Source organism: Mangifera indica, chromosome 6 (assembly GCF_011075055.1).
Source record: "Mangifera indica cultivar Alphonso chromosome 6, CATAS_Mindica_2.1, whole genome shotgun sequence".
Classification (NCBI taxonomy): Eukaryota; Viridiplantae; Streptophyta; class Magnoliopsida; order Sapindales; family Anacardiaceae; genus Mangifera; species Mangifera indica.
The window spans coordinates 15,859,190-15,872,676 of record NC_058142.1 but is presented as its reverse complement, the minus strand read 5'-3'; the positions used below and the strand labels follow the sequence as shown (position 1 = coordinate 15,872,676).

Genomic DNA, 13,487 nt, shown 5'->3' with positions numbered 1-13,487 from the left:
ACTAACTGGTTATTGAGTTTTACAAATCAGAATTGGAACCGTAACTTATATGAATAAAAACCTATCCGAAACCTATTTGATCAGTGATAGTGCCGGGTACTTGACACTATTCACCATCATTTCTTTCTTTTTTTTTTTTCCTCATTTTTTGCTTCTATCAATAAAACTATATAAATTTACTTTAAGTATATAAACAAGTATATATTTATATGTGTTGTTATGTAATTGGATGAGTTTGAATTAAAGATAAAATAACATTCAATTATATAATAATATATACGAATATATACCAATTTATGTATTCAAAATATGTATACATAGTATTACTCTCTTGCTTAAATCCAGTCTTACTCTTCATATATCAAACAAAAAAATCAATAAACAAATAAAAAACAAATAACCACATCAAAAATGAAAAAAATAATCTTTATTTCATCATGACAAACAATAAAAATAAAAATAAAAACTGTAAACAATCAATTTACCCAGAAAATAAATTATCAAAATCGAGTAATGTTATGCAAAACTTTATACACAAACAATAACGTGTTACTATGTAATTGAATATTTGAAAATTAAAGATAAACCAATACCCAATTACAAGGTGATACATTATTGTTTATACATAAAGTTGTGTATAAAAGTTGTGCACATAGTTTATTGAAATCAATTCAGATGCATGGAAAGACCATGCTACTAAAGAACTTCCATTTTCAAGCTTTCAAATTTCAAGGCTTGGCAAATCCATCTTGTTTGTATAAACTAGCCTTGGCAAAAAATCTCAGCAACTTCAACACATAACAAAACCATCTTCAAGCTTTCAAATTTCAAGGCTTGGCAAATCCTAAGTTAAAGCTAGTTTGGATTGAATCTAAAATTAAATTGAAGCTCAAACCACCTCAACTCATCAATCTCAAGCTAATCTCGAATTGGATCTTATTCGAACTTGCCAAGTCAAATCCAGCCCTACTTATGTAGATTCTTTATTTCTGAGCATATAAATATGACAACAACGGTAAATTAGACTTTTTATTACAAACTTGATTCCAATATTCTTTCATATCTTTATGACGAAAATGTAAACAAAACTCCTCAAACCTGAATAAAAATGTTTCCTTCAGCTGGATTCACCATAGAAGGAATCTAAAAGCTTCGATCTCTTGGACTGTGGCTCATCTTCTTCATCTACTTCGTCTGAGAGCAAACTAAAGCTGGATTCATTCCTTGATTCCTCCTGGCTGAACAACAAACGGACGCCGCACTTCTTCACCATGCAATCTTCCAAAGGGCTCCGATCATTACGGAACTTGATAAATCGCCTCAGACAATTCGTCCCATTCTAATTTCTCATCCACCTGACAATCATATCCCAGAAACACATGATCAAACTCAACGTCGGAGGGCGCATACTCTTTGTTCCAGGCTAAAAAACTGCTGCTTCTCATTGACTTCAAGCCATCTTCGCTTTTCAGAAGCATCTTGCACTCAAAAACCAATGTACCAGGTTTAAAGTCCTGGAATGATAAGAGTGCAAAAAATGTGAAGCCAATGAAATTATGATTCAACGAACCTTCCGGGAGCTCTAGAAATGATGCAGTACTTTGAAAGTTAAACCCGTCTGGAATTTCGCTTCCTCGGAAATACATGTAACTGAAAGGACTCGTGGGTGCAAGAGGTTTTTTCGAACATACTTGACAGAGCATAATCCGGAATGTTTGTGAGCATTCTCCAGTTAAGACTGAAGTAATTTATGAAGCTGAGATTGCCGTTGAAATAGCGTTGGCTTGGAATCAGCAAGTCGGATAATGCTTGCAGGGATTTGCAGCTATCTGCCACCAGAAGTTGTATGTATGCTTGCAGAGGGCTTCAAACTTATGAAAATTTCTTGGTAGGCTCTCCAGCCTTGAACAGTTTTGAAGAGTGAATTGAACTAGTCTGGAAGCACCTTCAACCGTAGAGGAAATTTTCTTTATCACAGTTCCATCCAGACATGGTTGCTCTATGTTACATGAGATCTTTTGAGCTGTCGTGAGATTTGAGCAGCCTGAAAGATTAACAAGTCTAAGAGAATTTGATTGAAGAATACCCGGTGGAAGATCCCGGAGGCTTCTGTAATTTCTTATATTCAGACTTGTTAGAGAATTGAGGCTCTTTGTGTTATTTTACATAATATTTACAAAATATTAGTCGAAGTAGTAGGTGTGTTTTGGTAAAAATGCTTGATGATCCTTAATATTAGGATTTTTGTTGATTTTTGGTTGAACAAATGAAGCTTGCTGATGTCATGTGCTGCTCTTGGATGTATGTATAACTCACTTACGAAAATTAAAATAAGATTTGAAGTCCATCAGCTTATGTTTTTCTCTTTCTTTCTTTCTCTGTTTTTCCTCTGCTCTCCATAAGTTTACTGGATCTGAAAATTTCCAGATCCCTTTGAGTTTTATGAAAATCTTGTTTAATTCCTACTACAATATCAAGAGTAACAAGTTTATTGAGCATCCGAATAGATGGGGAAATTATGATCTCAGTCAAACTTGTACAGCCTTCCAGAATCAAACTTTCAAGATTAACAAATCTGCCACCAGAATCGTATGTTACCAGGAAGCTTTGGTAAGGATTGAAGCATGTTGCAGTGGTATGTATGCTTGCAGAGGGCTTCAAACTTATGAAAATTTCTTGGCAGGCTCTCCAGCCTAGGACAGTTTTGAAGAGTGAATTGAACTAGTCCTGAAGGACCTTCAACCGTAGAGGAAATTTTCTTTATCGCAGTTACATCCAGACATAGTTGCGCTCTGTTACATGAGATCTTAATATATATATATACATACATACATACATAAAACCACTTAGAGGTTTTTTATCTTTTTTAACTCTTTTATATTGTGATACACTCTCTAATAGTAATCACTAAAATCAATAACGAGGGAATTTAGTCAAGATTGCACACGTGATCATTTAGAGGTGTTGAGATCCTTAAATTAAATTTGATGGTTAATAGTCTCACATCTTAAGCTATTCTTTAGGCTGGAGAAATCTGATAACATTTTTAGAGCCCTTCAAGAGGTCCTTGCATATTCACTAAAATCAGTTATAAGAAAGTTTGAGGAAGCTCATTAACAGTAGTTTGTAATGGCAGGGAACCCAAAGATTAATAATCTCTTGTATATTGGTTAACACAAAAAATAAGATTACTTTACCCATTGAAAACCATCACACAGAGAAATTTTAGAAAAGAATGATCTAGAAACCTTATATAGATTCACTATAGTATGATCTATATGATGATCCTACTGATCAAATTGAATTTATTTAACAAAGTGAACCTCTGCTGAATCCATTCACCATAACTTTGCTAACATTACAAGTCTTATTGCTGTCTGCAGTCTGAAAATGTTCTAAACATGTATAAATTATTTCTTCTTACCTGCCATCTATTGTTATGTCACTGAACTGAGTGACATCAACTGGGCAGGGCAATGGATCAGCTCTATGGCTAACAGCAGTTGCATTGTTCGAGTCACTTTTCTGATCGCCATAGCTTTTATCGGATGCAGCAGCTGCTGCACCTTCTTCATTATCGAGAAAGACACTTGTTATGTCCTTAAAATCCCAGTCAGTCAAATAACTTGGCTTGGAAGTAACAGTGCTCACTTCTATGTCATCAGCAAGCATGGCCACAACTCTTGACATGGGTGGTCGTAGCATTGGTGATGCTTGAGTGCACAAGAGGCCTACTCCTATTATTCGAAGAGCTTCGTCTTCATTGAATTCGGTTAATGTGGGATCAACAAGGCCCAAACTTCGGTTGTTTTCGTGTAGGTTCCATGCCCATAAAAAAAGTCTGATTGAAAAGTACAAAGGTGAAACCAAGCAAAGAAAATAGAATTCACGTTTATTCTTTACCCATTCGAGAAGATAAATCTTTTCAGTGCCCAAGCTATTGTCAGAGTTTGCTCTTCCACTTATAATCTCCAAAGCAACAACACCAAAACTGAATACATCAGCCTTTTCCGTTAGGTGTCCGTGCATTGCATACTCAGGTGCTAGATAGCCTCTGCAAGATGATTGACAGTATTAGGCCTACAATGTGTGCTTATATATGCCTTTTTAATGTGAAAGATGGTTGAAGAAGCTTACATTGTGCCTGCAACTCTGGTGCTAATATGAGTTTTCTTGTCATCATACAGCTTCGCCAATCCGAAATCTGAAATCTTGGGGCAGAGTTCAGCATCAAGTAAGATGTTACTCGCTTTAATATCTCGATGAACAATCTTTAGTCTTGATTCCTCATGAAGATAAACTAGCCCTCTTGCTGTTCCCATGCATACACTGAACCGAGTTGGCCAATCAAGATGCAACTCACTATTTCCTGCAGAAACGATAGCTGCATTAGTAATTAGAAACTTGCAATAGTTAGTATCTATTTATTTGGGAAATTTAGGATTCAAGGATGATCTCTAGGAGAAATTTGGAGCTTTCTAAAACATTGTTACTTATCTCTGTATGAAACTTGGACTCTCATCGTTAAAACAACTGAAATTTATTAAATTTATAGTTTGCACCAATGAATATATAATAATCATAATGTGTCTCTCATACCAAACAATACTTGATCGAGGCTTTTGTTTTCAAGATATTCATAAACAAGGAGGCGCTTTGTTCCTTCAATGCAGCAACCATATAGTTTCACAAGATTACGATGTTGCACAGCAGAGATGGTGGCGATCTCATTTATAAACTGATCTTTCCCTTGGTGAGATGCCATGGAAAGTTGTTTCACAGCGATTACTCTTCCATCAGAAAGTGTACCCTGTGAAGAACAGAATCCAAGAGCTAAGACTAGTTTACCATTTCCAATGTAAAGTATTGGTCATGCATTACTTGAAAGATGAGTTACCTTGTAAACAGGTCCGAATCCTCCCTCTCCGAGCTTATTTGAAGAGTCGAAGTCTTTCGTTGCAGATCTCAACTCAGCATAACTGAAAGTGTTTCGTTTAGGACCAATTGCCTGTAGCACTGCATATTCAATAGAAACTTCCATAGCATCAGTCACATAGTACACCAGTCTTTATATTATTTCTACACCCTGTATGATTCCCTTACCTTCCTGATCATAATCATCTCCTTTTCTCCTTGTGTAAAAAACTGCAAAGATCAGTATGAAGGCCAGAATTCCCAGAGAGACAGCAACACCAACAATTAGCCCTGTCTGGTTCTTTTTGTGTGTAGCTTTTGGCGGTAGCCCACTTACAGTTGGTACAAAATCTGAGCAGTAAATTTCAGTGAGTAGTGAGTAGTGGTAAGAAACAGCTGAGCACAGTTAGTACAAGTCATCCTGAATGAAGGTGAAAAGGAACCACAAGTTTCACCTGGAACAACGCTAAGAGCCGAAATTGATGGTCCATAATCACCTTGCTTAGGTACACAGCAAGTACCTTTACCAGCCCAGAATAGGTGAATTTCAAGGTGGTTCTCAGACACTGTAGCATTGAAATTCTTTGTAATTGCTCTGTTAACACCACCTGCCTCCTTCGATATATCAAAATCCTTTAACTGGAGAGTTCCCTTGGGGACAACGTGGGATAGAATTCATATTTCTCAATTCAGTTAATGATGCAGAAAGGAAGAAAAGATTAGGCTCTATTCCTGAAATAATCTTGTTTCTACTGCGTCATTTAAAGCATGTGCAGTTCTTATTGTGGAATCTATGGACAATAAGAATATGTTACCTGAATATAGATATCAAAAACACGCCTACCAAGGCTCTTCCAAGTTTGTAAGCTTCGATCTTCAAAAACCGTTTCTGCAAATAACAGGCTTATATCATAAGGACCATTCTCAAGACCAAGGCCATAGTATCTAAGTGATCCAACAGAAAGTCTCGAGGTCTGATAAAGCTCCGGTGTTAGGGTTCCAGTCACTTGAAGGAGAGTATTTTGCACGTAAGATGGATCTTCTCTCTCAGAAAACATTCCCACGTTACTCACTGCCCATTTTTGTGTGCTTGTTACATTAAATGAAGCTGCAGTAAAAGATGTGTTCTCAGTCTCATAGACTAAATTCTCTGCTGTCATCTGTCGACCACCACACTTGATTGCAAACTTCGCATCTGCAAGTACGAAGATCAAGCGCTAATAATTTTAACAACAGAACTTAAAATGCATTTTGACACAATATATTAGAGAAAAGAATTCAACAACCAAAGGAAAACAGCTTACAGCGCGGAGTATTCTTATTGCAAGGGAAGTTTTTCTGGAGACAGTTCAATCCAGGGAAGACACTGGCAAGCACACAAAACATAACATCTTATTTTTATTGAAGATTCAATAAGCATTATCAAAAGAGAAATTATAGCTCACCTAATGTTTGAGCTGTCAAATGTGAAGTTGTTAGCCACCAGATTCCTGTATTATTCAAAGCAGCAACCAAATTTATACAAAATTCTGAAGCATGCATGTTATTGAAACATAGATGCAGGATTTATAATTAAGTAGATTACAAAGGCATTATGATATTGAAGATTGTTGCTTGACAATAACCCTTTAAATCTCATAAAAGAAAGATAAAACTAAGAGTGCTCAAATAAGCTTCATAATGCTTAGGCTCAATAGCAATGTGTAGAAAATGAAGTAAGAATATATTATATAGTTTGTGAAACATACATCTGCAAATTTGAAGTCACCCAAGATGGAAAAGATCCTGATAGAAAATTGTATGATAAATCCCTGCAGAAAATTTTAAGTATGTTAGGTACCTGTGATGTAACCAAAAACTACCAGAAAAAAAAAACTCAATTGCAGTCATCAAATGGTTTTTGACGTTTAGAGAAATACAGTGAGATGATTCTTCAAAGAGTTTGTATGTAAAGAACTCAATTCCATTTATCAGTGGACTAATTCCAAGACACATATCAGAAAATCTATCAATATAACATTGATTCTCAAACAGAATGGGTTTGCCATACGATTGGCAAGACTATATCTTTCTTTGTTCATGTTTTGTGGTGATGACCCAAATTTTATAAGGAGTTACCCGACTTCAAGAAGTGGAGATTTGTATGACGACAACTGTAGTGAAGTACAATTTTTGTAGAAATGCAATTGGCAAGTATATATGTCAGTATCTATCACATAGAGTTTGTATATTAAAGTTGTATTAAAATGTTTGTAAAGAGAATGTGTGTGCCGCAAAATAGAGAATAAAAATAATTTTTTCTTCAACTTGTAATCCCATATTGAATGTGTTGAATATTAGTGCATCTTGTTGTTTGCCTTTCTTTAGGTTTAGTAACAGCTCATGTCAATCTATTTCTCACCTCATCATTCATCTGGCAATCATAAATACTCTTGATCTCTAAAAATTACAAAAGAAGACAACACTAACAAGAAACGCAACATTCATCTTAGACTTGCTATATTTGTAGAATCAAGGCTTACATGGTTTGAAGATTTTCACTTTTTTGGCTTGGAAGGTTGCCTGACAGACTATTGTTTCCAAGAAACCTGGACGTTGAAGAGAACTGTAAGGCTCAAATTAAATTTAAAACAAACATAATTTTTGAAAACTCAAAATCTTGAAATTGACAGGTGGAAGATTGATGATTTTTACAAGTGAGTAAAAGAACTGATATTGAATAAGGCACTTGGGATTTCACCAGTTAAGTTGTTGAAACTCAAATCCCTGCAAAATAAAGATGAATTATAGTTCAAAACAAAATAATCAGTGGAAATGCACTTGTGATTTTGTTTCTAATATCAACTTACAAAGTCTTTAACTGTTGGTGTTCTCCAATGCCAGAAGGAATCCTACCAGTGATCATAGCATTTCTCAGGGATCTACAGATAACAACATAAACGATTGGTGTCAGAAATGAAAGATTAATCAAGAAGAACAGAATATATGAATTAAAGTATGTATAAACTTACAAGTCAGTTAAGTTCTTCATTGCTCTAATGAAATCAAGCGAAGAGCTACCATTGTATAAGTCACTGATTCGCCTATATAATTAAATCCAACATGAAGGAATTACAGAGCGTGTGAAGTCTATGACTCAAATGTAAAGAAAAAGAATAGGCACGATTTATTCTGCTTCACCCAAAACAAGACTGTGTCTCAATATTATTCTACTGAAAAACCCTTCGAGTATTCCCAAAAGAAATTCTGAAGCTGCTCTTTACGGTTTAAACCCAAATCGTTTTAGTGGGACTCGTATGCATTAACATAGTAGCTTATAGATGAAAGAATCACCAATTCCAACATAACAAAACTAATATGAGTACTCTTTGCAGAGAGAAAAGGGGAATGCTTTTATGATCTAAGTTCAACCTCCTGAGGTTTTACAATTCTCATGACGCCTGTACATGGATGATAATGTTTGATTATGATTCATGAACTTGCATTTTATTAAGGTGATAATCCAATGAGGGGACGATCGTAGTCCTTGAGTAAAATATCAAAAAATGGAGATAAAAAAGAATATACTGACAAGGAGGTCAATGAGGTCAAGATAGAAAAACTTGATGGTATAGGGCCTTCAAATGCGTTCCCTTGAAATCTCCTACAAAGAACATTTATATAAACTCTATGTTCCCATTCACAGAATACAAATGAAGATTATGCAGAAATTTTTGCCGCTTACAGCGATATAAGCTTGCTCCAATTCCCTATAAAGTTCGGTATTTTGCCTGTGAAAGGAACATCTGATGCCCACCTGAATTTTACAAAGACTCATTGTAAGCTAGTTTCTGGCGAATTAATCTTCAGTCAGAGGAAAAATAGAATGTCATAAACATGTAGACAGAATCTTTCTTACATAGTTTGCATATTCCGAAGATTAACAAAAGTTGAGGGAATTTCACCACTCAATCCACAACTATTAATGTATCTGCAAAATTATTATTAAAAGGTTTTGTTATTGCAAAACTCATAAAGCTTAAGAGTAGAATTAAGTGTTTGACTTAAACAAATAAGGTCTTTTGGCATTAACAATTGCTCAAGCTTGGTTAAGTTGCCAAGTTCTGGAGGGAGTGCACTTGAAAAATTGTTAATGCCAAAAGACCTACAGAACATATATCAAATGAATATATATATCTTGAGGAATCATCAATGATGTGAATGTTTCTTCTCTTCAAATCAAATTAAAGATTTAAGTTTACTAGTTCCTATTGTATAGCAGTGATCGAAGTCATAAATGGGTTAATCGAATCAGCAGTTAGACTTTTCACTATATTTAAGTGTGTTAGGATCATGTTCGTGCGTTCATTTAGACGAACATGAGCAGGTGCCATCAGTGGTAACCAGATTTGGAGTGACTTATGGTAAAGCAAGTTGTCATCACATCTAACCAGATATGGCAATGGGCTGGGTCCGGCCAGCTCTGGCTCAGCCCATCAAGCTTATGGGTCCGGCCAAACCCAAAGCCCATACAATAATGGGCTTTCAGGCCAAGCCCGCCCATATATTTTTGAAGGCACAAAGCCTAACACATATATAAATGGGTTTGACCCGTTTAAATATTTTTTTAATTTTAATTAAAATTTTTAAATATAAATTATTTTTTAATTATTAAAATCGAAAACAATACCTCTAATATTTTATTTATAATCCTTCCTTTGTGGGAAAAAAGAATTGTGGTTACATAATAAAAAATATTATAAGTTTATAATATAGTACAAATAAATTGACTTACATACTATATAAATTATAAACATAAATAAAATATATATACTATACTATTTATTTACTCATTTTTAACATCCAATTCTCTGAATTCTTTTAACATTGGATCCATTTGTAATATTTTGTAATGATAAAATTGAAATAAAAATAAAATTATAAATACAAAAAATTATTATTTGTAAATTTAGATAATTTTTTAAAGAAAGTTAATTAGAGAAAATGAGATTGATAATGTAATGAAAAAATTAAAATTGATGAAGAGTTGAATTTATTTATATATAGAAACATAAATAAATAAAAAAAATTAAAAAAATATATAGATTTAAGGCTTCTGCCTATGTGCTTCTGCCACACAAAGGTAGAAGCCAACTGCAGAAGCCCTTCTGCCCTCTGATTTTTTTAATTTTTATTTTTTTAAATAGTAATGGGCCAGGCCGACTCATGGGTTTGGCTTAACACGCTAAAATACCGGATCAGGCCTTATCGTGCTGGGCTGTAAATTCATGTTTCGGGTCCAGCCTCCATTTAGCCTGACCCAATTGATGTGCCTGCATCTGAGTGCTTAACATTAATCTCATTCTAATCATAAACTCATTTGAAAAGAGGAAGAAATATTCCAACTTACAAAACAGTTAACTGCTTAAGGTTTCCAAGCTCCTTGGGAACAGGCCCAGAAAATGCATTGTGGGCAATTGACCTAGAAACAGCCAAAGAACAAAACAAACAGGCATCAATTAGCACTATAATAATCCTTACAGGAATCAGAAATATTAGTAGTAAAGGGAAACACAAACCAGAATCCTATCTTTCATCTTACCTTTCACATTTTGCCGATTCCAGAATACATGTTAGTCGAATGATCATTTACGCAGTTAGAATTATAAGTATTACTTTTTCATTCTTAATATAGATAAGTTGGAGATGTTATCTACACCTAGTTTTGAGTACTCAATTAGATAAGTACTCAATTAGGTATCAAGATACTATATCATTATATGATTTGTTTAAAATCACATAATTACTTGATGATGCAATATCTGGTTTTCCAATTGAATACTCAAAACTTGATATATATAGCTTATTTAATAGTTATTTCGAACATTGATTCGCGACTATGAAATACTCACAGTAACATCAATCGAGATAAGTTTCCAATAAATGCAGGCAAGGGACCAGTGAAATAGTTTTGATCGATTTTCCTACAAACCTCAAACAGAAAAAGATTAGCATGATGAATATATATAGTTAAGGAAATTGAAAGTAAGTGGGAAAAATCATACAAAAATTCGAGATATTTCAAAGCCACTAGCTCTTCTGGAATTATTCCTCTTTTGTTCAGAGCATAAACTCTCCTGAAAGATGAATTATAATGTTAAAACTTATAATATTGAGCTATGAACCTGTAAATAGAATGGCAGCCTTCAAGGAAGAAGGAAGGATTACAGTCGGGTGATATGACAGGTTGAGGAATTGTCGTAAGTGCAGTCACATTTGATTGCAGGATTATTCATAGGGTCCTCAAAATTAAGAGTATCATTGATGGCAGTTCCACTGCATGGTTCTCTACTTATATTCCACAGACCAGCTACTGCTTCTGCACCCCATTGCTCGAATATTGAATTCAGTGCCCTCACTGCTCACAACATCATGCATGCATATTGAAGTTGATTAAAATTTTGACGATATATATGTGATGGAGTTAAAAAAAAGAAAAAAAAGAAAAAAGGCATGCATGGAGTTTGCTAGTATTGTTAGAGTTAATCTTGAGTTAGAGTTCTGGTTTAGTAGCTCGATTCGAAATGGACTTATTTGTCTATCTAATGACACTATTCATTTTATCGAGATACTATCTACCCTAATCTGTGATAACATTATTCACCTTATCAATAGTCTTCTGATAATATTATATACTAATTCAAAATCACTCAATCACCTAATGATATGTTATTATGTGTGTATAAAATTGTGTTCATTGTTTGTTTACATAGTTTTACTTTTTTTAATACTAACTATATATAATATTGCTTTTTTATGTTTTGAAAATGGATTTTTTTAAAAATCTATTTTAGAGAACAAAATTCCCCACTTGACTATAGAATTTGAGAATGACTATTCTCATTGATGTATGAAGAGAAGTACAAAGCCTATTTAAAAGCAGAAATATACAACTATATTTACAATATTTCCTAAATTATAATAATACAACAATTATATTTTATGCTAAAATTACATTTACTCTATCTCAATCGAAGCACGTGCCAAGATGTAGAGATTGCTACGTAATGTGTATAAGCAATTTGATGGTAAACCCTTGGTGAGCAAATTAGCGAGTTGATTAGTATTGGAAACATATTGGACTTTGAGCATTTTGGTGGTAACCTTTTCACACACAAAGTGTATATCAAGTTCAATATGCTTTGAGCGGGCATGTTGGACAAGATTAGTTGCCATATATGTAGTAATGATGTTGTCATAAAGAACAAGTAGAGGATCAGCAAGAGGAATAGAAAGTTCTTGTAACATACTCTGAATCCAAGCAATTTCAACAACTACTTAAGCAATAACACAGTATTCAACCTCTGCACTGGATTAGGATAAAGTGGATTGTCTCGTAGCATGCCAAGAAATTAAGTTAGGATTGAAAAAGACACAGAAGCCTATTGTGAAATATCATGTGTCTGGGCAACCAACCCAATTCCACCAAAATAAGCCTAAAGATTATCACATTTATCTTTAAAAATTTGGAGACCATAATGAAGAATCCTTTTGATATATCGAATGATACGCTTGACAACAGTAAGATGAGCTTCTCTTGGTTGATGCATAAGTTGACAAACTTGATTTATAAAGAAAGAGATGTCAGGTCTTGTGAAATTAAGATATTGAAGAGACCAAAAAAACTTCAGCATTGACTAGGATCAGATAATAAAGGACTTGTGACAACAAATAATTTTTCCAAACTAACAATTGGAGCAGTAACAGGTTTAGCAGATTTCAATCCACTTTTCTAAATTAGATCAATAGCATATTTTTGTTGATCCAAAAAGAAACCCTCGATGTTTGGAGTCGCAACAATGCCCAAAAGATAATGAATAAGACCAAGATTGGACATAGCAAATTCATTCTTCAATACATTCAACAACTTGTGCAATAAATCAAAACTTGATGTTGTTAAAAGAATCCCATCCACAAACAAGAGTAGAATGGTCATACCATCAATGCCTTTGTAAATAAACATAAAGTGATCAGATTTGCTACCTTGAAATCCTTTGTCTTTAAGAAAATCAATAAAACACTAAAACCAAGCACGAGGTGCTTGTTTCAAGCCATACAACGCCTTGTGCAATTTACAGACATAATTTGGAAAATCAGGATAAACAAACCTATAAGGTTGAGACATGTACACATCTTCAATCAAAATGCCATAATGATAGGCATTTTTGACATCACATTGATGCAAAGACCATCTGTTAGAAATAGCCAAGGAAAGAACTGTTCAAATTTTGTGGGTTTAACAATAGGATTGTATGTTTCATTATAGTCTACCCCTAACTATTGTGTAAAGCCTTGTGCCATTAATCATGCTTTATAGCATTATAAAAAACCATCAGACTTCTTTTTTACCTTAAAGATTCATTTAGAGCTAACAAGATTCATATTGAAAGGTTTTGGGACCAAAGACCAAGTTCCATTTTCAATGAGGGCATTATATTCAATTAACATAGCTTGAAGCCATTTTGGATGTTTTTCAGCTTGAGTATATGAGGTTGGTTTAGGTAAAATGGAATTGTGGGTCATGCAGTAAGAGA

General features: G+C 34.2%; 1 protein-coding gene across 1 annotated transcript; it reads right to left on the bottom strand.

Moving 5' to 3' along the window:
- Window positions 1-3,268: 3,268 nt before the first annotated feature.
- LOC123218260 (probable LRR receptor-like serine/threonine-protein kinase At1g56140) lies at window positions 3,269-6,103 on the bottom strand. The gene is made up of 8 exons (XM_044639567.1): window positions 5,730-6,103; window positions 5,370-5,565; window positions 5,104-5,265; window positions 4,898-5,016; window positions 4,600-4,810; window positions 4,138-4,369; window positions 3,904-4,054; window positions 3,269-3,828 (listed from the first exon to the last, which is right to left on the bottom strand). Exons 1-8 carry the CDS (start codon window positions 6,072-6,074, stop codon window positions 3,421-3,423), a joined length of 1,824 nt encoding a protein of 607 aa, XP_044495502.1. The 5' UTR covers window positions 6,075-6,103; the 3' UTR covers window positions 3,269-3,420.
- Between the last annotated feature and the right edge of the window lie 7,384 nt (window positions 6,104-13,487).

What these genes read in the sequence shown, in the direction of transcription:
- LOC123218260 (XM_044639567.1), bottom strand. Translation starts at nt 6,074, where the DNA reads ATGACAGCAGAGAATTTAGTCTATGAGACTGAGAACACATCTTTTACT. An exon ending in GGCTCTTAGCGTTGTTCCAG is followed by an intron (nt 5,266 to 5,369) that starts GTGAAACTTGTG and finishes TTTACTGCTCAG; the next exon opens with ATTTTGTACCAACTGTAAGT. An exon ending in GATTCGGACCTGTTTACAAG is followed by an intron (nt 4,811 to 4,897) that starts GTAACTCATCTT and finishes TGTTCTTCACAG; the next exon opens with GGTACACTTTCTGATGGAAG.